This window comes from Cydia splendana, chromosome 8, assembly GCF_910591565.1.
Source record: "Cydia splendana chromosome 8, ilCydSple1.2, whole genome shotgun sequence".
In the NCBI taxonomy this organism is placed as follows: domain Eukaryota; kingdom Metazoa; phylum Arthropoda; class Insecta; order Lepidoptera; family Tortricidae; genus Cydia; species Cydia splendana.
Genome location: NC_085967.1, coordinates 2,349,637 through 2,375,911, shown reverse-complemented (window position 1 = coordinate 2,375,911; position 26,275 = coordinate 2,349,637). Strand labels below are relative to the sequence as shown.

The following is a 26,275-nucleotide window of genomic DNA, read 5'->3' as shown; positions in this document are numbered from 1 at the left end:
TGAGTATAATTTTCTTGGATCTGACTAACTGGCTAGTTGTGTTTGCCAGGCTAAAGTTTAGGAAATATCTTTGAGAAATATAACACAATTATAATATTGTTATGTTGTGTATGGTATGTATAATTATAGTTCAGGGATACTCTTTATATGCTAGTTTGGTAGCATTTTGCTCATGCTGCTGTTTTGTGTATGGGCTAAAAATGTTACACATATTGGCTAAATTATATTTGGTATGCTGATAATTAAACAAGGCATTTATATATCAGGAGAATACTGTTAGGAAATTTGATTAACTTGCACATTAAGCTATTCAAGACTTGTCATTTTGGAAATGTGAAAATATCTTTCTAAAATTATACCTACACTGCGTCTAGTGCTCCATATGAATGCTGACTACATTATTTTCTTTTATTGAACAAACAGGTATGTAAAGTGACATAAAACTTCTTTTAAAAAGATACATAGGTACAGTCAGCAGCAAAAGTTGCTAAGCGGGCCAGGTATTCAAAATTACCTTGACACACTCTTATTCTCTTAATAATAAAGTCGCATCAAGATCATTTTGAACACCTGGCCCGCTTAGTAACTTTTGCTGCTGACTGTACCTGTTTCAGCAAGTATAAACTAGGATTTCCCATAGGTATATATGTGCAGTAGCCGAGAGCATGAAACAAATTAGCCTAAATAATATATTTTCTTGATGACTAACATGATGACGACTTATACAAGAATAAGTAATCTATTTCATCAATATTTAAGCTCTCAATATTTTTGTTACATTTTTAAATAATAAATTTATTTTTCGTCTTGGTGGCGCTGTACACGTATATAAACCGCCGTAGGTAAGTATTGTCTGACTGAACTTCTGAAGAGAAACTACCTACTACGAACGCCTCATATTGGGCGAGATTTAATCCTGCAACAAACATATGTAAGGATTAGGTAATGTTGCGAAAGAACGGCGATATAATCAAAGTTCTTAATACTGTTTTAAAAGTTTACCTTTGTAAATTATGTAGTCGAATCAGTCGCTGAAAATATTAAGATATGCGGGCCTATGGACGGTTTCCAGGACACAATGTGTGGTCTTATTGGATAGATTTAGGCATGCGTTTTAATTTTATTTATGCCTTTTAACCCTAAAACAAAAAAAACCGTACATAATCTTAAAAGTTCCCAAGTTCTTCCCATGTTCTTCCAGTACTTATCATAACCTAAAATTTTAGTAATGTTTACTATCAACGAGTATGATTATACATTGCAGGCTTAGCTTTGCTTAAGGTAATGCACAATCTTATTAAATATCAGAAAATATCACAGGTCACTGCAGAAATATCTCTTGAAATAAAAACGATTCAGAATGTCAACAAACAAGTTGGCCACAGATAAAACACAGATGACACGCGATTTTGGAATTATTCGAACACAGTGTTGCTAGCCCGCGATTTTTCAAATTTGCCGCCTTTTTCTACTGACAAGATTTGCTTGACGCAGTATAAATATCAGCTCGCGTCTCCTTTAAATTTGATTTGCTGTTATTTACGGGTCATAATGGTTGAAAACCTCAGTAAACTATCTTAAAACAATACGATTACAGTCGAATTTAAGTATTATGTTCCTTTAAATCAAAACTCGCTTAAAATGAAAAAAGTTTAAAGACTCATCCTTTACTGATTGGGATTAATTTTCATTTTGCGTCATTTTAAAAACGTATTTGACTTCTGTACGTCAATTAATTTTGATGACAATTGTAATCTTGTAATATATTATAGAACTTTTATCTTAAAATATTGCCTATTAACAGGAAGCGTTATGTAATTCGTATAAGTAATACCTGAAAGTCTTGTACCTAGATCTGTAATACCATGGATTGCGACGAATAAATGATTATGATTATGCCTTTCGTTCCGTCTATATGTATAATGCGTGTACGTGCTGTTCTCTGAAAATCTTCAAGAAAAAATAACGGCTAGACCAGCACGAAGTACTAGCGAGTTTTTGCGGCTTTGGAGACCGAGATAAAGCTTACAGGCCAATACCGCTGTGGCCTGGTTATTGTTATGTATACCTATGTATCGAATGTTTTTAAAAAAAAATTACTATAAAAAGGAATGTTTTATTTCGATTAGGTCTACATTTTGTGCATATTGTATATCTGAAGTATTTTCGTACTAAACTTGAAACTTTCGTTGAAACTAAATAAAATAATTATTCCTAATATACAGTCACCTGCAATTTATGTTACACAACACACAACGAAGGCCGCAAAAATATCTGACACGATCTTATTTGTAGAACCATAAGAGCATGTCATATATTTTTGCGGCCTTCGAAGAGTAGGTACCGGTCATTATTACCAACTTTGCCCGCATTTAAAAAAAACCGGGCAAGTGCGAGTCGGACTCGCGCACGAAGGGTTCCGTACCATAATGCAAAAAAAAAAAAAAACAAAAAAAAAAGCAAAAAAAAACGGTCACCCATCCAAGTACTGACCACTCCCGACGTTGCTTAAGTTTGGTCAAAAATCACGTTTGTTGTATGGGAGCCCCATTTAAATCTTTATTTTATTCTGTTTTTAGTATTTGTTGTTATAGCGGCAACAGAAATACATCATCTGTGAAAATTTCAACTGTCTAGCTATCACGGTTCGTGAGATACAGCCTGGTGACAGACGGACGGACGGACGGACGGACGGACAGCGAAGTCTTAGTAATAGGGTCCCATTTTACCCTTTGGGTACGGAACCCTAAAAAACACGAATTTCTCAAAAAAAAAAACAAATCGTAATTACTTTTTTTGCTCAGCACGTCCATTGTGATCAAACGCATCAGTTTATTTGAAGAAAAAATATTTTTATCGTGTTTTTACCCATTTTTTTGCGTTTTAGAGGGTGGGCAAAGATATCCGGAGTTTTCGCCAACATTGCCCACGTCAATTTGGTATTCAAATACAGCTCGTATGATGATGATGTCTAAGGATCACTGGTTTTGGGCAATCCTACCATTCCCTGTTAATAACTTAGCGATAAGTGTAAAAACTTTTAAATAAATTTGCTGGGCAATGTTGCCTACCCGTTTTTGCTCATTTCAAGGCTAGGGTTGTCACTTTTGAGAAAATCTGTTACAATAGTTTAATGGCCAAAAATATGATTTTTGCTGTGTTTTTCATTAGTTAACGGGATAAAACATCTAAGTAAAGGATAATAAGACAAATTAAATACAGTATATATTTATAAACTTACTTTAGTGTACAAACATAACCTTATTTTACATGCGAAGTTGGGTAAATTAGATGAAAGTGACAACCCTAATCCGTTTTTGGTGGTGGGCAATGTTGGTATGGATGCCAAATCACCGGATTACTTTGCCCACCGCTAAAACTCGCTAAAAATTACAAATTGAAGATATCTTATTGATACTGTTTTAACACCCCCTGGCACTGATTAAAATAACCGACTTGGTTTCACATTACATCTCAAAACTTTTTGAAGTGAAAATTTCTTTAGCGGCGTGTAATAGTGCCCTTGCGGCCTATTTGCTGAATAAATGTTGAAGTTTGAAGTTTGCATGCCAAGTTTCGTGCTTTCTGCCGGATGGGACAGGATTTAGGATGGGTCAGACCAGGACCGCATTTTTGCAGGTTCATCTTTTATTAGCCAGACTCTACCTCCATACTAAATCGAGCTAAGGAGTCGCACTATAAAGAAATATTGAACATTTTCTTTCAAGTTGATATACAGGGTGTCCATGCATTAGGGTATTTATATTCAATATTCAATAATTTATTCATAAAATCAATACAATTTTACACGTCAATGGTATTTAGAACCAGTATACAAAGTATCATAACAAATTACGATTTTTTTACTTTGGAGCAACCTGTATGTGTTAGTAGCTCCTGAGGTAATAAATAGTATGACTAGATTTTGCCCTGTGCGCGGGGCCCGAGGGCCCCGCGGTCTTCTTGTAGTTTGTTGTTGGTGCTGTTGTTTTTGTTGTAGTAGTAGTAGTAGTAGTTTGTTTTCCAAAGGGAAAAAGAAATAAAGTTGTACTTTTGCTAGGACGAAAAGATCCGCGTGAAAGCACTACATTCCCGCAGCTCGGCCTGGCCTCGCGTGCTTGGGAACTCGTAAGGGACGCTCCGGGCCTTCGGCCCTACGCGGAGCTCGGCCTTCGTCCTTCGCTGGGTTTCGAAGGCCCGACGCTGAGTCGGGCCTTCGGCCCGCCGCTTCGCTTATTAAAACAGTTGGGAGGGTTGGCTTTGCTTCGGGGCTTAAGCGGGAAGTTGGAGCTTAAACACGACCCAATAGGAAAAGTGTCTTAGACAAGCGAAACGGCGGGCCGAAGGCCGAAGGCCGTAGGCCAACTTCCCCCTCTCGTGTGACGCTTCGGGCCTTCGGCCCTACGCGGAGCTCGGCCTTCGGCCTTCGCGAGCCTCGACGCTTCGCCGTCGGGCCTTCGGCCCGCCGGCTTCGCTTATCAAGACAGTTGACTTTGTAGAACGCTTGGGGGAACTGCATTCACGCAGCTCGGCCTTCGGCCTCGCGTTTTGGGAGTCGGGGTGGAGGCTCCGGGCCTTCGGCCCTCCGCCGGGGTCGGCCTTCGGCCTCCCGGCCTGAAGCTCGCCCTTCGGGCTCGCTTAACACACTTTTTGTATAGGATTTTGCTTTGTTCGTCATTCCCGCAGCTCGGCCTTCGGCCTCGCCCAAAATTACTGGGGGCGGGGCACGCTTGGATATTCGGGGTGAAGCTCCGGGCCTGACGGCCCTACGCGGGGTCGGCCTTCGGCCTCCCGGCCTGAAGCTCGCCCTTCGGGCTCGCTAAACCTACTTGGAAATTTGAATTTTGCCCTTGTCGCCCGCCATTTTGGATTTTTCCAAAAATTTTTTTTACATGGTAATGCTGGGCCCCCTAGCTCGCCGCATGCCAAATCTCAGCGCACTCGGACCAACTTGAAAAATTAAAAAAAAAAGTCGGCCATTTTGAAATTTTTTAAATGCAGTTTGATTTGTTTCGGGGCCCTCTATGACATTTGGTCGAGCACCCCCCACCTACCTCGCACCGTTTAAAAGTTGCCATACAAAATTAAAATGACCATTATTTCCGCCATCTTGGATTTTTTCCAAAAATTTTTTTTTCATAGGAATCTAGAGGCTTCTATCTCTCGCCATGCCAAATCTCAGCGCGCTCGGACCAACTTGAAAAAAAAAAAAAAAAAAGTCGGCCCGTTTGAAAATTTTTAAATGCAGTTTATTTTGTCTCGGGGACCTCTATGACATTTGGTCGAGCACCCCCCACCTATCTCGCACCGTTTAAAAGTTGCCATACAAAATAAAAGGGGCCATTTTTTCCGCCATCTTGGATTTTTTCGAAATTTTTTTTCCTATACGAATCTAGAGGACCCCGAGATTCCGTGACCAAAATTTCAGCGCGCTAGGACAAACTTGAAAAAATTAAAAAAAAAAGTCAGCCATTTTGAAAAAAAATGGCGGCGTCAAAAACTGCCAGGGTCCCTCTATGACATTTGGTCGAGCACCCCCCACCTACCTCCCACCGTTTGGCCGGGCCGTCGAACATTTTTCTGACCGGAAGCGGTAGGCCAAAAGTCGGAATTTTCTGAAGTCACGAGACCGCCCTCTATACGACCGTACCAAAGTCTAACACCCCACGAACCTCCTTCTGGGAGAACAATCATGTCAATTAATCAGTCGTGTTGCAGCTTTAAATAAGATTAATTATTAATTATTAAATTAAATTAAATTAATTAAAACTTTCTTCGACCGTTTTGATTATCTTTTTTATTTATGACATTAATAAGATTCTGACTTTTGACAAATGTCATCATTGCCGCACATTTTCAAACAAATTGTCAAAAGCACTGCCAATGATTAATACAGTATGTTTCTTTTTGTTGTCGATTATTGGAATTAACTTTTGTTTGATAATATAATGTTTTATCTTTTGTTCTAATTAAAAAGAAATTACCGTTAGAGCATTTCTGAGAAGTAACCCTATGTGGGATTTCAGGGTTTGTCCAATGGCTAAGGTCACCCTGTATTTAAAAACGTAAACGTTAAAGTTTTTGGGATATATGTATAGTAGACTATTTATACTCCACATTGATACCATAAGAAGTTAATAAAACTGCCTGAAAGTTAGAGAGGACTATGGAGGAGATTACTGTTTACTAGCTTTTGACTTAACTCCTGGCCCCTGTTTCACCAACGTGACAGGTGCGACGAATTGTAAAATCACTGTTGCTGACGTCACAGGCATCCATGAACTACGGTTACCGCTTACCATCGGGCGGGCCGTATTCCTGTTTGCCACCATCATTGTATTATTAAAAAAAAACTTTATGATATCGGAAAAAAAACAGATATTTCTCTTGCTAAGTTTATGACAATTGTCACAGAAACACTGCAATTGTCACGAAATTCCGACATATAACTCATTACCTGTCAAGAATTACCTACAATTCTTCTAGATCTTTGCCTGTTCACCTGTTTAAATTGCTTATTATCAATTTAGATCCGGATTTTAAACCTGGCTGACATCGGATAGCCATTTATATTGATGTCAATGGTGTTGGTGAATATTTTAATTCATTCGGGCGAAAACCGGAAGGTTGGTTGGGTATCATAAAATGTTCATGGAGAGAAATTGTAAAGGCCCCAGTACACAATGGGCCATTGCCGGCCACTCCAAGGGACGCAGCCATGCGGTAGAATGAGATAGCAATATCATTTGCTCCCTCTAACGCATAAATGCGTCCCTTGGAATGGCCGGCGATGGCCCATTGTGTACTGGGGCCTTAAGATATGGTATTGTAATCAACAACTGCAAAGTTTTTTTTACATCGGTTTGTGGCAAATACTGTTTAGTTTATCTTTATTTTAAAACGAAAAATGTCAACTTGCATGTTTTCTCCACTGTACACAGAATAAGTAATGATGTTACTATATCTCATATGTTCAGAATATTACTTGAATGAACTTATTATCCTATATAAAATGTGTGTTTTTATATTTCTAAACCCAGTTTCTAAGTAGATTGCACATACATTATAGTCACATTAAAATTCCATTTTGCGAAATAAAGAATTCAACATTTAACTTTGCAAAAGTAGATAATTGTTATTAGAATATTTTCTAAAAGCAATAAAAATAGATTAGGTTAGATTCGAGCTACAATGACATTAGGTTGGGTTCAAGGTAAGGTTGCAGGGCCTCAACAAGGGGAAAAAAAGGGGAGGGACTGTTGGCCTGGCTAAGTGAGCCAGAACTCACCCACTACTCCCTACTACTGCCGTAAGCAGGTAATGAATTCCCAATGTATTAGGTATAGGTTTAATAAATTATAAATATATTTCATTAATAACATAATAATATACAAATATGTAAAAGCATAAAGTAATAAATAAGCCTACAGTAATCACGTATACCGGTCCCACGGATGCGGATGTTGCTTACATAATCTCGTCTGTCAAGGAGTTTCGGCAGGAAAGGCCTTGGCAGACTTAAAAATTTCCGAAATGAGGGTTCATACCTACCGACTGGAATTGGTTTCATGGAGGTACCAGATGGGTTAATGTAGGGTAACTGATGTACACCTTGCTAACATAATCTCGTCTGCCAAGGTGTTTCGGCAGGAAAAGCCTTGGCAGACTTATATATTCATGAAATGAGGGTTCATACCTACCGACTGGAATTGGTTTCATGGCGGTATCAGATGGGTTAGTGTACGGTAACCGATGGTCATCTTGCTTATAATCTCGTCTGCCAAGGTGTTTCGGCAGGAAAAACCTTGGCAGACTTATATATTCCTAAAATGGGGGTTCATACCTACCGAATGGAATTGGTTTCATGGTGGTATCAGATGGGTTAGTGTAGGGTAACCGATGGCGACCTTGCTTACATAATCTCGTCTGCCATGGTGTTTCGGCAGGAAAAGCCTTGACAGACTTATATATTCCTGACATGAGAGTTCATACCTACCGACTGGCATTGGTTTCATGGTGGTATCAGATGGGTTAATTTAGGGGTCCCGATGGTCACCTTTGAGAGCGTCTGCCAAGCACTTCCGGCAAAAAAAATAGTGGCAGACTTCGCTTTTCTGTGTCTACATGTAAATTTCTAACTGCTGCCATAACTACTATCTCGGTATCAGATGGGTTAAATCAGCCCCTTTTTTCGCACCGGAAGTGGCCTTCTTTTTCGTACTTTCGGCAAGTTCCGCCGTGGCAGACTATCGAATTCGGACTTAGCATAACTTTTCTGGGAAACCATTGTGCATTTCATCGTGGTATCAAGTCGGTTAGAAATTTTGCGGCCGGCTCTTCTACCACTACGTGCTCTAAAAGGGAAGCTTATCTTTATTCCTTTGCAATAAAAGGCATGACATTGGACTATACTCGCCTGTCTGTTTTTAGGGTCCCGTACTATTACTATACAAATACATTTAAATTATACGTTCGTCCGTCGAGACCGTTGAAGTTCACAAACAGTATGTACAAACAGCAACACCCCTAATTGTACATCGGTGGACCTTATTCCAAAAGGCATAAGGTCCACCGATGTACAATTAAGAGTGTGGGCGATGGTATGTCTAAAATTGCATGTTTAAAAAATCTAAATCCAATAAAATTAAGATCAATGCGTAGCCTATACAAAAACATTTTATTTTTGTTTTATGTAGCTCTGTAGACGTATACAAACCTCAAAACCGAAATGATTCTCAAGAAAGTTATACTTCATAACAACTAATAAAAAAAAAACAGTACGGAACCCTTAGCAACTTTTTCAACTCATCCATGCAAGTCGCACTTGGCCGGTTTTCTCTAATACCATGAACGAGTTTTGAACGCCTACAATATTTTAGGGTCAAGAACTGATTAATATTAATTATTAATTAATTATTAATTATTAATATCATGTCAGCCCATGTCAACGCCAACGTCGCCAACCTACGTGTTCTCGGGCAATTGAAAGTTATCTTTATTCTTTTGCAACATTGTACATATACTTATTACGATACTACACCTTACTGTCGGATTTTAAGGAGCATTCTCGCAAAAAATATGAAATAAATTAGTGATTAATTTAACTATTATTGCGAAAGAGATTGTTAACCTTTCGTATGCCTTGTCCCGTCCGTCCCAGACAATTTGGACTGTAATTTATGATTTAAAAGTTATTAATTCAGACACAATTTTTTGACGGGCATACGAAGGGTTAAAGGACACTTATATCAACACGATCTAAACTTCACACGGTACTCAAGTTATCACTTTATTTTAACTAAATACATATATTACCGCAACACGTCCTTAAATCGTAACCATTAAATGTTCACAAGCACATTCACTTTGTCAACTCCTCCGGGACAGGAGTATATTTTAACCCCGTGTCATTCAGCATGGTGACCACCCACGCGTCCTTAGGCAATTTCCCCGAGTTGAGAAGCTTCACCGCTGCGGCCACGTTCGCCCCACTAGTGTAACCGACGTATAAACCTTCCTTCTCTCCAAGCAGCTTCTTATAATGCGTAGCCTCCTCATCAGACACACTCATAGTGCCATCCATGTACTCAAACTTGAATAACCCAGGAACAGCCCCATACCCTGACCCTTGTAACAGATGACACGGCTTCGTGATAGTCTTTCCGGCTATCGGCTCAGCACCTTCTGGCTCCACCACATAGCTCACTACTTCTGGATTCTTCTCCTTCAAAAACTTAGAAACACCCGTAAAAGTTCCGGCCGTTCCAACGGTGGCTACAAAAGCGTCTATATGCCCTCCAGTCTGCCTCCAAATCTCAGGGCCTGTTGAGTCGTAATGCGAATTAACATTGGCATCATTATGAAACTGATTAACGAGGAATGCTCCGGTTTCTTCAACTAACCTTAAGCCTTCTTTCTCAGCCGCTTCCACATCAGCTAAAGTCACTTTTCCGTAACTACCTTCAACTTGAGGAACTCGAACGCATTTCGCTCCAAGCGCCTCCATATGTATAGCTCTTTGCACGCTGTTGCCTTTAGACATAGTCAGAGTCAGAGGATGTCCAAGCACTGAACACACCACAGCTAAACCAGTTCCTTGATTCCCTGATGTCACTTCGACAACTGGGCTCCCAGGCTTCAAGTCACCATTCTTCCTAGCATTCTGTATCATGTACAACGCGGATCGGCATTTGATAGAACCCCCAGGGTTCATAAATTCGCATTTCGCTAAGATACGCCCAGGGCCGGGATATAGACGATCCAATGCGACTATAGGTGTGTTACCGATCAGTTCCAGAGCTGAAGATTTGATCTCGTTGTCTCTAGACGGAGCCATCTTAAGAAACGCAACACTTGTCAATGTTCATCAACGTACTGAGGCCGCGTGTAGCGTGCGTAGCTTAAAAAGTCACTCGCGATGTGTGCTGCCTTTATAATGTTATCTTTACTAATAGATTGTCAAGGTTACTTAGTTACGCGTATTAGACCCATACATTACGGATCTTGAATTGAACTAGAGAATATAAAAAAGGGTATGTTTTAACGCTATGAATAATCTAATGTGACTGACACGCGCCTAAAAAATTGGCAACTGCGAAGATTCTATAATGATCGATTATTTATAGACCATTGACTTATCTTTAGGTGATTACTTTGATGTACTATTAACTACTGGTAACGATTACGAGATGTTATCTAAATATAAACAGTTAAATAAACGCCACTCTCTTATCAAACTCACTTAAAATGTTGTTTATATATAGTACTTTTTAAATCAGAAATATACGTATACGTTACACATTTAAGTACTCGTACATTTATGTTGGAATTGTAGAAACTATCTTGAAGGGAAGGGGGTAAAAAACGGAACTTCTCAACACATACATACGTGTGCATATGTGAAAGTGTTGGCTAACAGCCAGTGCATTGTGGGTGTGATGTGTCGGATGCAAGGTTAGGGTTATCCAATTATGATAATCGAGAAAACAATTAAAACTAGCAACTGCCCCCGAATTCGCTTGCGTTGAAGGTCTTAAGTTAGGTTAGTTAGGCAATCAAAAAACCGGACAAGTGCGAGTCGGACTCGCCCACCGAGGGTTCCGTACTTTTTAGTATTTATTGTTATAGCGGCAACAGAAATACATCATCTGTGAAAATTTCAACTGCCTAGCTATCACGGTTCATGAGATATAGCGGCGACGAAAACGACCTTGTGGTTTTAAATTTAAAATTGAATTTTGACTGTCATTCCAGACGCGTATCGCGTCCATCGTCTTAAAGAATAAAGACAAATGAAAAGCTTTTTACTCTATACACATTTCTCTGCTTCCTGCCCCGTGTACAACGAGTATTACGGTAAACTCTGTTCACTAGATTTCTTTTTGTTGTATTTTATGGCCTGGTTACGAGACCTTTAAGTCAACTTGAATCTAACGTTGTAATGTTCCACAGATTGCTGAAACCTGGGTGCCGCACTATAGTGCTGCTCGTGGACATGCAGAGCCGAGTGCAGTTGCTGTCCAAGTTTCACAAGATCGTGTGGCCGTACCGCAAGTAAGTGCTCTTGATCTCAATGTACACTCCGTTTCAATGGAATATCAACCTTAAAACATAGAAATTAGCATTAATTTTCATCATTCAATTTTTAGATACATGAAATGCAACCCAATTAACAATGTAACTAGATTCAAACTTCCTTAGTAAATACTTGTATGTTGGAATTGATGACTCGGCATAAAGTTTTTCGAGTACCTATTAGTATAATTTGCATTTAGGTTTTATCTGCCTTTTACCGTCCCGCTATTAAATAAGAATTGTTAACATAAATTATAAATACAATTAATCAAGTCAATTACCAAAAACTAGTCACAATTGCATAAAACGTCACAGTTGCGTCCGCTACCCAATCAATACCAAAGAGAATTCGAAATAGAGAGTTACTGTCATGGTAAATTATGTAGCTACAGTACATTTACTGCCATCTTTCGACAGAAGATTAAAACTGTTAGAACGCCATTTGACTTTGATGCGCCAGATGGCGTTAATATTAATATTTACAAGTGAACACATATCAGTGAAAGAATAAGGATCAAAGTCAAATGGCGTTCTAACAGTTTTAATCTTCTGTCGAAAGATGGCAGTAAATTTACAGTGGCTACATAATTTACTTTGACAATCCGCCTCTATACACTCTATTATCTTTGCCAATACCAATATATCTGCGTCCAGACATATTGAAATGCCCTCTCATTGATAGATAGTTTGAGGTCAAGGAACAATTGTCCATTATTTGAGAAGTAATAACCGAACAATGGACAATAACCGGCAACAGAACAACGTTTATTGGAAAAACATTCCTCGTGCATGTCGTAACGTTTGCGAGATAATATATTCTTGTCAATGTGCTCTGACAAAACAAAATAGGTACACTTACAATGAATTTGTAAATTTTATTACTAGTAGATAAGGTGGCCTGTAAGGTCACCTAATTGTAACCTTCAATCATATCTGACAATGGGTTGAAAAGATTGCATTCCGTATGTGATTTGCGTTAATTACGTTATTAATATCCCTTGCAATAATACCTTAACCCTTTAACCATTTGACATTCCTAGTTCAGGCCCACGTAACAATGTACGTAAAATGTAAAAGTTCACGCATAATGTAACATTAGCAATAAGGTTTTCTCAATAAATTATTCTTATTCCTTTCTAGTCATTCGATTTTGAACCGTAATTCTTAAGTAGCGATGCGTTTTTTTTTAAGTATGATGGCAAGTATGTTGCCGCTACGGACTAAAGGGTTAAAAACCGAAATGTGCTAAAAAAATACATGACACGCTCTTCACGTAAGGTACACTAAATATTTGCGCTTCCTTATGCTAGCAAAAAAAAGCAGATTCATATAATAATTTTGTTACCATGAAAGTCATAACATAACATCACGAAGAAACCGGACTGTTCAAAAAATAGTCTGTACAATTTGTACCTTACATTTTTTTTTATATTGGTGTGACTTTGACCTCTTTCTCTTTAATTTAATAAAGTTAAAATAGACCTACCAACATGAGAAAGAATTAAAGAAGCCCTACTTCAACGTATCTTTTCTAATTTACAGAAACAAAACCCTCCTCTTCGCGTATCTCCAAGTAGAAAGAAACATTGACTGGTTCCGTCGCGTATTACAACTATCCCTAGGAGGGCAAGAGTTGCGTGTCAACGCCAGGAACTGCGTGGGCACAGTGCTGGCGCTGAACCCGCACCGCAACTACTTCTGCATATACCACGCCAAGCATCCCGAGGGCGCCAAGCCGCACAAGGTAATGTCGACTCTATTTCAACGTGGATAAGGTTCAAACTCCCGTCGATACAGCTGTCTCTATGAGGGCAAGAGTTGCGAGTCAACGCCAGGAACTGCGTGGGCACAGTGCTGGCGCTGAACCCACACCGCAACTACTTCTGCATATACCACGCCAAGCATCCCGAGGGCGCCAAGCCGCACAAGGTAATGTCCACTCTATTTTAATGTTGATAATGATAAGGTTAAACATTCTAGAAACCGTGGCGATTCTTGAGGGCACGAAGACACGTAAGAAAATATACATTATTACAACGGTGTTAAGGGTCTTACCGTCTTATAAACCACGCAAAGAGTAAGTCACACAAGATAAAAAACAATGCTAAATACTCTAGTAACTGCCTTTACCGGGTCAATTTAAAAATACACTCTGTATAGGCATTCGATCTCTACAAAAACAAAGAGATTTGATAAGTGACTTAATCTAAAAATGATCTGATCTCTTATTTCATTACATTACAGAGGATGTCCCGAATGACGCGATCGCTGGGCGCGTCAGCAGACCCCGAGGCGGGCGCATTCATCGGCTTCACCGAGCGCGACTCCAGCTCAGATGAGGCACCGCCGTCGCCATTGCTGCAAGGTACTTCCCTTGGTACATATAGTACCTCTGTGAGCTGTAGACTTGGCTTTTTTTAAAATGGCGAAATGTTGAATCGACAAAAAAGCCCTTATAATTATCGAACCTGCTCACAAAATGCCACGAGAATCGGTTGCGAAGTGCAACCTGTAGAGGAGCACAACCGGGCGTGACAGTTGACTATCGTCAGGCGTGGCTCACTCCGCGATTTCGTCGCGTCGCTACAAGTACATGCGGCCACACCAGTTTTGGTGTCTAGCAGTAGTAGTTGCCGCGCACCGCTACGGAATGGGCGCCTGCTGGCGCTTATGCTTGTATCTCGTAATAGACGCGTTTTGTTAGAGACGCCTTCTGTACCTAGTACTATTACTAGTAGTGCTATTATTTATTCTGTGCTATCGTTCAACTTTTACACTACCGATTTTAACACTAGTTTTTACTAAAAAAAATACAGTCTAACCAACTAAGAGGGGAAATTAGTTTTGTAATTATGGTTTGTTTAAACTATGTTATTAGCATAAAAGTTTTTGGCACCTACAACCTACATTAATTCTCACTAACATTATTTTACAGAAAACCTTCTAGACGGCCTGGAGAACTGGCTGGATCGACTGTTTGAAGGCAGCACCCACCGCTACTACATCAACTACTGGCCCGACATGACCTCCAAGTGAAGTCCGTCTGAACGTAGCTCTGCAAGTACACATCCAAGGGAACATATATGCTTGAACGCAGAAAACTAGAAGTAACTTTTTTGAAATTGGGTGTCCAGACCACATCTTTATGCCAGTATAAAAAATGAAAACACATTTTTTACCTTTTCTTAAGGTAACGTCAAGTGTGGCCCCTGGAGACAGATGGGGTTACTTTAGACAATCGTTTTTGACCATGAACCAATCTAGCTATTTGAAAATTTTACCCTAAGACTAGTAAATCCATCAAAAATCGTAAAATGGACACGACTGTCAGCCAAGTTCATATAATTGGGGAATATTTCCTTTGTCTAATGTTACTTCCTTCCTGTCCCCAGATATCCTACTTGACGAATGAAAAATCAGAAAGAAAAATATAATATAGTTAATCATAATGTCACAAATAAAAAAAAATAACCTATACGAAATAATAGGTTATGTTTTATGTTTTTGGGTATGTAGCACTTTTTACATGGAACTGTATAATTCTTAGAAATATAATGTAAACATAAAATCAGCTTCATGGAACTAGTGGGTATCCATTTTATTTGTATTATGTGAAATGTACTGACTTTCCTATTTTAGCGAAGACTAAAGTTACACTGAGTATCCTCTTTTGCCTTCTGAATAGGCTTGTGGACAAATGTGTAAGTACTACGCGCTAGGGGGTGTTTGATAAAAAAGCGTTCTTACTCGTTTTTGATAATTTAATTTATGATTTAGATTTCACACACGAATGCTGGTAACATCGACATTTTACAATTTTTTAGAATACGAAGTTAAAAAGCTGTAAGCAACGTGACACTTTTCGGTGTAACTTTTCCCTTTGCTATAAAAGGTTCGTTAAGACCCCTTCACGCTATCCAACCGGAGTGCGAAGGCCATTAGGTTAGTTCCCTGATACAATCGATTCTGACGTTTGGGAGCAGTTTATGTATAGAGTGCATTAAGGAATGATATTTAAAATAATCTAGTATTATCGAACATTTTATAGGCGAATTATAGCGTGCTATAGAATATTATTCACTAAGAAGACTAAAATCACTGGAAGTTAGCCCGGCAAATTATAGTAATAAGTCAAGTAAGATGGCTACCATTTACGCTAAGTTTTCTCATTTAAATTTAATAATAACACGGTCTTTAAGGAGCGTAATACTACATGTCCAAACATAGGCACAATATCCGTAACAATTAACAGATAAATCATTACAAGCACTTGAACCTTAACCTTTCATAAGTGGTCAAAAATCATGGGTTCAAACCACGGTTGTGCTGTATAGACTGTAACCGCCCAGAGACTCATAAAAAGGTTCCCTATTCCATATTAAATTTAATCTTTATTTTGACTTTAAATACTTACCCCCTTATTCATACAAAATTACGAGCCTGATTTAGTTAAATTATGTTTTATCCCTTTCTTACAAATACATAAGTCACAATGACAGATAAAGACAAACGATCCATAGCTAATTCAGGCCAGTATCGCGTTTATGAATGACGCCATTAATTGATAGGATGCTCGTTACAATTTGGTGCCGTGACCAGGATTATGATTATTTAGTGACCATTCATAGACCTTACTTCGTTGCAATAAGGTTTACAATAAGTGAGCATGCTTGCATATTCCACGGTATTTTGTCGTCAGCGAACTAATATTAAACTGTTTTCATATGTACATGCGTCGTGTACGTACTTTGCGTATACATGGACTTGTAGTATCATGCACTTCAGAACTAGAACTACATTATGTACTGACCTGAAGTCCCTCTTCGCATCGATTCGCACTTTTATAAAATTAGCTGTATTTTAGCTATTTTGTCTCACAATAACTAGCGTATTAAGTACAATATAGTCGAAGTGTCATTAATTTCATATATCATACCATTGAAAATAAGAACGCGAGAAAATAAGAGTAGGGGGCACCGCGCGTCAAAACTTAGTGCCATTATTTCGTTTAAAAAAAGTAATATTAAAATATAAGTTCTATGTAATGGTTAAATTGTGAATAACTATTTTGTTCAACACTGGTTATAATTGATCAGATGAAAAAGTAACAGTTTCACCAGACATTATTAAAATTATAATCGAAAGTATAACTCCACAAAAGAAGTAAGAACTCTTACCTACACGTAAAACGGAATTTCATACAAAGAAATAAAAATCAATGATGTCATAATCATAATAGATCAAGTAAAGGACAACAATTCTAGTCATTTTTAAATAGGGAAGTATTTGCTGACATTGTTATGTGAAATACAAAATAAGATATTACAGATTTACAAGTTTCATTATTCATTAGGTATTTTTTAATTTTAATTTTCAAAATATTGCGTGGTAATACATTGCGTCCCTTGCTCGCGTTAAGCACCGGTGATAAGTATTAGGTAGGGTAAATCTATCTATTATTGGCTCTCTCTCCATCTCCAAATATTGACACGAGTATTTGAAGATAATAGAAAACGTTGGTCAGTAAGTGGGATTTTGGAGCCAAAAACATATTTGTAGTGTCAGTAACTGGTTATTGGGTACTTTTTATGGTACCGTGTTTTGTCTTATGCCTTAAAAACACGCTTGATTATCATACCGTCACAATCATAAAAATATATGCCATATAGTTGATATACACTGCACTTCGAGTTAAGTACCTACTGATTTTAAATAAATTTCCTACGTAAGTAAATAGAAAAAAATGTAGATTCGTAGATAAGGTAAGTTAGATCAGGTTTGTAAGATTTTTTAAAAACGTAACATTATGGTTCAGTGCAGTCGTCTTCAATAATATTTGTACTGTAAAGGATCTTAAAAATACATGAACACGAATTAAAACGCCTTTACAATAATTTAGTGTTCAGATATTTATGACCTTATTCCCTCTGATACAACTGAGTGGACACTCAAGCGGGGCGTGCGGCGCTCATATTAAACATATGTAAACACATACGAGCGGCCTGACTCGTTACATTTTGCCGCTTGCCGCTCCGCTGCACGCTCGCCACTCAGGCTACAATCTTGGCGACTGTGCGTTAGGTTCACGTAAAACCATATTTTAGAAATTCACGTTCCCAGTATAAAAGATCGTATTTGGTGCTAGTCTTACATTTGAAAGGCACCGGTTTTGCAATTTTGAATAACTAGCTTAATAAATAGATTATGCGGTTAGTTTATATTGATTAAGGTAATTTAGAAACGGATATCAAATGTGTATTGTATAGTCCTGTCAAAACGATATTATGGTGCCGCGATACCGTTTGCCTTGGTCAATAATTTGGTTACACACCAATAATTTTTAAAAATACCTTATTTCCTTTATAAGCACATATTTCATGTATATATTTCAATCATTATCATATATTTACGTTTTACCTTATCTACGTGGACCTTTTGAAAATAAGAAGTATTAGGGTCGGTTGCACCAAACTGTTCGTCGTCCCTTAGACTACTTCTAGACTTATCTAGAAGTAGTCTAAGGGCCAGTTGCACCAACCACATTTGACAGACTGATCAACGTCAGCCGGCGCGCCCCGGCGCTTTACTATGAAACTTTCCATACATAAAAATTTAGCGAACTTTTTAACGATACGAACAGTTTGGTGCAACCGACCCTAATACTTCTTATTTTACCTTAATAATCTAATCTTAATTTACCTTTCTCATCACGGGGCGAAATTGACAAGCTATTGAAATAAATAAATGGCCGATAACAGGGTGTTTTACCCTACAATTGTTGTATCGGCGCTTAGAACGGACCATAATATCGAACGACCAATCACCAATGATTATCATTGTCAAGTTGATATTAAAATAATATAAATCGATTAATTGTCACAGCCTTCACCGTTTTAGTCTTTCAAGATTAGAACTTAGAGTTGATTATTGATTAAAATTAAATCTTTAACTGAAATTATGCTTGGTATTTTAAATCTGGTTTTGTGTCTTATAAAAGTATAATCTGAGTATTCGCACGTCTAGTAAAATTTCAGTTAAGATACTTTTTCTCCTTAAAAAATAATGTAAGTTATTTTTATCTCATAGCTATTGCTCAGAGAATATTTTCGTCGATTAGTATTCAAAAGTATTAAGCTCTCTTGCCTGTACCGGTATTTGTAATCACGGGTGTACCATGCTAGTCAAAAATTTTATACCAAATATTATTTATTAGCAGATAATAAGTATTGGAATAGAATATAGTATGAAGCTAGGCAGACTGAAAATTATTTACACAGAACGCTGGCGGACTTAACTGTACCGTCTGTACCTTTCGCGGAAGCCTACACATTTTTTTAAATGTATGAATGCAGTTCTTCTTGTTACTAAAATCGATGACATGGTTCCTAAGAAGAGATCGTCGTATGTCTTATAGTTTCAGGTTTTCCAATACTGACCGATCTAAATGGGCCACCTGTATAACACATAGCGGTGTAAGATCCTCATACTAGTACAATTACCACCAAGGAAATTTAAATCATTAATTAATGGACCAGAGTTGTTTTTGTTTTGATTAGTAAGATTTTAAAACGAAACAAATTCAATTATATTTTCTAATACCATTGATTCAAACTTGACTGCCATATTTTCTTGTATGGTGGACAACTAGAGGGAAATATATGCGAATGGTTGTATTTCGAGTCTGCCTAGCTCATCTAGATCTATTTATTAGGCTCACGTCCAAATCGAAAACATAATGCCAATAAGGTTTATTTTAGTGCCGATTCTATTTGACTCTTATGTATCTAAGCTACTATTTCTCTCTTCCTTTATATACGTAGGTTTCAAATTATAGTTTATGTCAAAAGGGCTAGCATAACTGTCATGCCGGCTGTACACATTCGTCGAGAGCCTCTCGGAGAAGGTCGAGACGAGACAAGAAGGGAGCAGTATGTTGTACAAATGTACACAGTTCTCGGCCTCACTCGTCGAGTGTGTACAACCAGCATGGAATAATTATGTCACGCACCACCTGTTTATTTCGCACTCTAGGTAATTAGATAGAGATGGATATTTGTCGCGCGATAAACGCTGCCCGTTGTGCTAGCTAAATTGTTATTAGTATTAGCAAAATATTATTTCGAATATGATTATTGTGTATTTCTAATAGTTTTAACTTTCGATGTATTGTTAAGTATTTAATTATTAATTGTTGATATATTATTTAAATGCCCCTTTATCTATTATAATTAACTACTGTTTATATTATGCCCAAGAATTGTAATTGTGTAAATACCTAAATGGTAACATGGCAATGTTTTTTATCGCTTAAGTGGTTTGCGATTATAGCCCTAATTAACATATTGAACCATCGATTTACAACCAAAATTATGTCAAAATAACTAAGGATTGAATGCTAAAGGGCTAAGGTCTAAATGGTATTAAACATTGCAAAGCCATGTTAGCATAGATCAGTGGTGGGCAAAGTACGGCCCGCGGGCCATCTGCGGCCCGCGAATGGATTTTATCCGGCCCGCCGCCGGTCCTATGTAATAATTAGTATATGGGCTATATGGCATTGGCTCACGATTATCACAAAATTAAAAAAAAAATGGCTACAATTCGGGCCCTCCACTTAAATTTCCTAAACTTTCTGGCCCCCCATGAAGAAAGTTTGCCCACCACTGGCATAGATAGACTGTCCATGTGTTGTATTTGCCCGCGGCAGCTACCAGTAGGCATGTTAGTTAGTTGGCTACACTAGTTTATTTCCAAGCACTTGTGCAAAGCTATCGACAAATTCGACAATGCATTTGGTGATCCTTGTTCGAGAAAAAGACAAATGTTTATGTGGTGTTGTTATCGTTTTCACATTGCATTATTTGATACGCTGGCGCGAACGGATTGTACTTCGGTTTCGATACACTATCAAATATATCTAGGCGGACATGGCTCTCACAAATATCGGAAACTAAAGTAAGGACGCTAAGCACGAAGGATTTCGTACATTGACCCGCCGATTCCTATCTCTATCGCACTCGCATATTACTGTACCGCTCGCACAGAGGCATTGACCGCCGGCAGCATGGGCGGGACAGCAATATAATAACGCGCGTGCTGCGATAGAAATAGTAAATGGCCGGTCAATGTACGAATAACTTCGTGCTCAGCGTCCTTGCTTTAGTTCATATAATGATATTGTTTGACATAGTTTTAACCCTTTACCAGGCAACATTTCAAAAATGACAATCGAATGTCAGTCTTACTCATCAAAAATTTTGTTAACACATGTTTGAAGAGCCGTATGTGGGAAATATACAGTGTGGAAAGATAAGTCGGGCCCTGGAGGGAAACTACCTTAAATCCTTAAGCTGGCTCATTTTACTTAAAGGAGACATTCCTTTATTTTTAAAAAGAAACAAAACTGCATTTAAAGATTTTTCTTTTTTTCTTCAATTTGGCTTGTCTAAAAAAATCTTGAGTACTAAATATTAGATTTTATGGATATTTTGTACGACAGACGAGTCTAAGACCTAATGTTTCTTGGAGAAATGTTATCATTAACATTTAACTGTATCGACTAGTAGAATAAAATTGCGAGGATTTATTTTTTTGAATTTTTAGTCGGTTCGAGTCCCGGACGAGGCAAGCTAGTTTTAGAAAATCTTTGAATGCAGTTTTGTTTCTTTTTAAAAATAAAGGAATGTCTCCTTTAAGTAAAATGAGCCAGCTTAAGGATTTAAGGTAGTTTCCCTCCAGGGCCCGACTTATCTTTCCACATTGTATATCCCTATTGTAAGTATGTCACGATGTATTTCATGATGACAAAGGTAGATTATGTGGGAAGTGCGTTTTGGAGGAACTAAAAGCGTTGACCACACACGCCATGGCAAAAATATAATGCGACTGCCAATATTTTTACTGGTGATTACTGTAATAAAACGGTACGTACAATTCGTTCGGCGCCTTAATTGGTATAAATGTAATATATGTTGTACTGTTTTGTATTGTATTAAATTACCACCATGTTGGGTGTCTGTATATGGGTTGTTGGAAGCTTTCATGTATTCATACTAAATATAATTATCGTATATAATTATTTTATTGTTAAGAGTCCGTATACGATTTGGAAATGTGTCTACCAGCCCTGTTTTTTTATACCAGTTTGATATGACAACATAGGTATATCTTAAATGAAATACTATTAAAAAAAGCTTATTTTTAATTACTACATATAGGGATGATATTCGGATAAAAATATACATTAATTAATATTCAGTTGAGTGAAATTGACCGTGTCGTATACAGACTTTTAAGTGACACTAAATCTATCCTTTAATTAATTCCAGTATCGATTTGTACAATAAATTTATTGTTCTTTAAACTTCTGTTTTATTTTACACTAGCGACCCGCCCCGGCTTCGCAAGTGTTAACAAATATACACCTAACACCAAACCTTCCTCAAGAATCACTCTATTGATAAGTGAAAACCGCATGAAAATCCGTTCACTAGTCTTTGGGTTTATCGCGAACAAACATACAGACAGACGCGGCGGGGGACTTTGTTTTATAAGGTGTAGTGATTTACCTGGCACCTTCATCTACTACCTACTATGCAACTGTTTTATAAAAAACACAAATTGTAGCATAAATTACTACTTACTAAACATTTTTTTGCTATTTTTTCCAAAAGTCAAATCTAATTTAAACCTTAAATCCGATTGCCAAGGTTGAAATTTTATTGGCGCGTAAGTAATCGATTGTACTATCCTCCTAAGCCCTGAGTTCCTTTAAAAAGAACAAATTAAAATAGAATTTTGAACTATAACGGAATAAAAGGTTCCAAATTCAAAACTGCAAAAATGACTCTGGGTCTTAGGAGGCTATGCCTGGAAAAGGGTTAACTACTACAAGTAGAGTTGTACAGTCACCTGCAATAATATGTTACTCTCCGAAGGCCGTAAAAATATGTGACACGCTCTTATTGCGCTACAAATAAGATCGTGTCAGATATTTTTACGGCCTTCGTTGTGCAACATATTATTGCAGGTGACTGTACCATTCTCGAGAAAGTTCTCTGTTTTCCATAAGACATAATCTCGCGCGTTTCCCATACACAATGGAGAATGTTCTTGGGAATGGCACAACTCTTAACTAGATGTGAAGAAATATCCAAGTTAAGAAATTGAGTTTATATTGGTGATTGCACACTATTTATAAAGAAAAAAATTACTAGCAAACTTAAAATAAATGAAATGAACTAGCATCAACAAAATGCATTTATTCCATAATTAAATAATTACATATTAACATAACAACACAAAATTACAATATTGTCTAAATAAGTGTCTACTGAACTGAAGGAGGCTGCCTGGCTCCATTTGTGTTTGTATATAGTTTGAACTTAAATCCCTTATCTGAAACAAACAATTGATTCATTATAATTATATGGTTCCCCAAGAGGACTTTCCCAATGTGTTGGACAGAACAGATAAAAGCCCTTACCAACATCCCACTTAATACATGTGCCAGAGAAGCATCTGCCAGGGAGAACTGGCATAGAAACGTGACCACGACTGCTCTGACAAGATATATAATTTGACAGAGAAGAAGAACTTTTTACAGCACCATCATTATAACTTAAACCATACACATCTGCAACCGCATGTGGCGGCCAAGGTGCAGTGCAAAATGAAAAAAAAAAGGAAAATGGGAGTTGCTTTGGAGTCCATGTATCCAAAATGTCCCTGAAGGTGTGTATTTTGAATAAGGACAGAGTATGTTTTCAGTCCGCTTCAACATTTATTAAAAATTATGAGTTCCAATCCAATCAGATTTTATAGAAAAGCAATAGGAACTAAAGCTGTCATTATTAAACTGCTCATCTTTTATAAGTTTCCAATATTAGAGATAGGTATGTTTAAATAAATAAATAAATATTAATTATTATTATTATTTAATGCCATGGCATGGTGTATGTATGTAAATAAAAATGCTTAAACTAATTAGTCTTTCTCATGGATATCATTGGGTTTGTCTTATTATGCTCACATATTCATATCCATAAACAGCAAAACAACATGTAAATATCATTTTACCTGTTAACCATAGAGTGATATTCTATGAAGATGACTTCTTGGGATTTAATTGAAATTCACAGTTGGCATATGCAATACCCAAGCCCATGCCTATACCAGTGAGGATGGGCCATTTCCGCCTGCCCAGGAATAGCAGGGATGCCAGGGATCCTAGTACCAAGCCACCTCCTGAAATTCAGACAAGCAGAGATTTAGATAATCAGGTTTTTTTAACTTTTAATTAGTTAAGAACAGCCCAAACCCTCTCGCGCACAAGAGGAGGCCTGTGAGGAGCAGTGGGACATATATAGGCTGAATTATTTATGTATTATTTTATTTTTCCCTCTCTCCCTTTTGCTTGTGATGTCCAATTATCCATAGTATATATAGGTATATACAAAAACCCCTTTAAAATCTGCCTATGACACTCTTGGTTTCTTGGGTTTTTGATATTGATTTTGAGTTAAGTATCACTTTATGTTTAAGAAATTAAACAATACATATTTCTGGAAGATATCACCAAAAAAATTAAGAACAGTAACAAATTACAAACTAGTACACATTACATTATGTCTGCACTTGTAACTTAACAACTATTGATCATCAAATGAGTGAATACCTGGTAATTAAAACCAAAATACCTGAATACCTGGTGTATGGCATATGGATCAGATCCAAACTTTAACAATGCACTTAAAAATATGTATAAAAAGCATTGCACTCTGAATGAGTTCTGTATTAAGGAGCGTGTTTATTATGTAACAGGCTACAAATTACAAGGCTCAAAATGTTTACCAAAACCTCAGTTACTTACCGGTTTTAACAACTCCGTCCGTGAGACACATGTCCAACTTCGCTGAGAACTCGTCGACAGGTTCCTTGCCTTTAGCCATATTTACGGTGTGTTCTTTATTGCACAAAAGTGTAAAAGAGCTCGAAAATGCACAATATTTGTCGTATGTTAATTGCAAATTCAGATAAAAAGGGCTCTCATACACTTTTACATAATGCAAATCGGCAGTGAAGAATAAAATTTCACATGACAGAACGTCACTAATTTGACACTTGATTTGACAGCCATAACATTTCAGGCAATGTTTAAAAAGCTACATTTTTGTAATATAAATGTAGTGTTCTATTTCTTGTCGTGTTAACCAATACCTTGAACAGATTATAAACTATTTAGGCTAACTATTAAGCCGTTCAAATGAAATAAAATACTTAGTGCAAGTCATTTAAATCAAATAATAACCATGAATTTTTAATTAATACTAAATAAGTTTTTAAAAATACAATTAATTTACTTAAATTAATGAAATACATCACAAAATAATAAAAAATCTTAAACACAGTTTGAACAAAGATGGAACAGTCTGTAAACATGAATCTGGAATATCTTGTGATGTGACATTGACATGTCATGTTTGATTGTCTTGTCTTTTGAATTTGATTTGGTTGGAGATTTTAAGGGTTTTACATAATAGAGCATACTATACATATATTATTATACTCTTTGGAGCACACACTATGCTTTAAAATGTTGTCTAGTAGAATATACCGGCATAAATCGTGCCTTTTGTTAATATCCAGGAACACAAGTACTACAAATGACGCAAAATCCATGCAAACACCGAATCCCACCAAAATCAACAGTGACATGGTTGGACCCCCTGATCCTGTGTCGAATTTACGAAAGGTGATTTACAAACAGCCTGCTAATGAGACGGATTTAGAAAAAAGGTACAGGGAGCTCCGGATGGAAATACAGAAATGGAACCACAACTTTTGGACACAACACAATTCAAGATTCTTTCAGGTATGCTCGTGAAGGTTGATCATTATAAGTTTTCAATTCTTGCCAGGGGTATTAAAAGTCTGACTGTTGGCGGCAAACCCGCCGCTGATTCAAAGTAACTCCCAGCATCAGCAATGACGAGTTCACCGTAACCTGATCGGTTAGCTCGAGATGGGGCCGGGGGGATGGTCGGAATCCGAAAACGGCTCGCGTAACTCACATGTCGCATCGCGTTGAAATAAATTAAATTATCTTTGTAACTACCAGAATTAAAAATAGTCTACAGTCTGCTTGTTTCTTTCAACAGTCTCAATCTCCTCAATTCAATATACTACACAAATTAGGTCTTAGACGCAACACTAACATTCTCTGATTCAAACATTTAACCTAACCATGTTCTTACTCTTATTGATCACAACATTTCACACAGAGCGAGACCCGGCTTTACAGCATAAAATATATTGTTATAGGTTTTGTTTAAGATTTTGTTAAAATTCTTTTAAATTTCAGGAAAGAGAAAATTACCTCAAAAAGAACCTACCTGAAGGAAAACAAAACTTGACAGCTGATGAGATGAGCGTCTTCTACAAAGCCTTTCTGGACAAGAACTGGAAAACGCACATTACTTATAACATAGAGTGGTACAAGAGAAATGTTACTTTGCTAGGTTTAGCCATACAAGTGAGACTTAGAAGATTATTTAGATTAAAAAGCTATAAGTAGTTACATGTATTTTTTTTATTTACTTTTAGAATTAAACTGATATGTAAGGTTTACTTAACAGAATGTGAGATCATAGAATGGCCTTTGGGTTAAATAAACTATTTAGTTGTTTATGGCACCATCCAT

General features: G+C 37.4%; 3 protein-coding genes across 3 annotated transcripts in view; 2 read left to right on the top strand and 1 right to left on the bottom strand.

The window, feature by feature from the left end:
- The window catches only part of LOC134792620 (dnaJ homolog subfamily C member 16), a 49,750-nt gene extending 32,296 nt beyond the window's left edge, over nt 1-17,454 (top strand). The window contains exons 11-14 of the mRNA XM_063763865.1: nt 11,452-11,553; nt 13,117-13,318; nt 13,819-13,939; nt 14,510-17,454. Of these exons, the coding sequence (XP_063619935.1) occupies nt 11,452-11,553; nt 13,117-13,318; nt 13,819-13,939; nt 14,510-14,610 (526 nt within the window). The 3' untranslated portion in view covers nt 14,611-17,454. The remainder of the gene's footprint in view (nt 1-11,451; nt 11,554-13,116; nt 13,319-13,818; nt 13,940-14,509) is intronic.
- LOC134792613 (cysteine synthase-like) lies at nt 9,329-10,556 on the bottom strand. The gene has a single exon (XM_063763846.1). The coding sequence runs from the start codon at nt 10,334-10,336 to the stop codon at nt 9,362-9,364; it is 975 nt and encodes a 324-aa protein (XP_063619916.1). The 5' UTR covers nt 10,337-10,556; the 3' UTR covers nt 9,329-9,361.
- Nucleotides 17,455-25,168: 7,714 nt separating the features above from the next.
- On the top strand, nt 25,169-26,152 carry LOC134793192 (COA8 family protein CG14806, mitochondrial). The gene is made up of 2 exons (XM_063764774.1): nt 25,169-25,447; nt 25,937-26,152. Exons 1-2 carry the CDS (start codon nt 25,169-25,171, stop codon nt 26,147-26,149), a joined length of 492 nt encoding a protein of 163 aa, XP_063620844.1. The 3' UTR covers nt 26,150-26,152.
- Nucleotides 26,153-26,275: the final 123 nt, after the last annotated feature.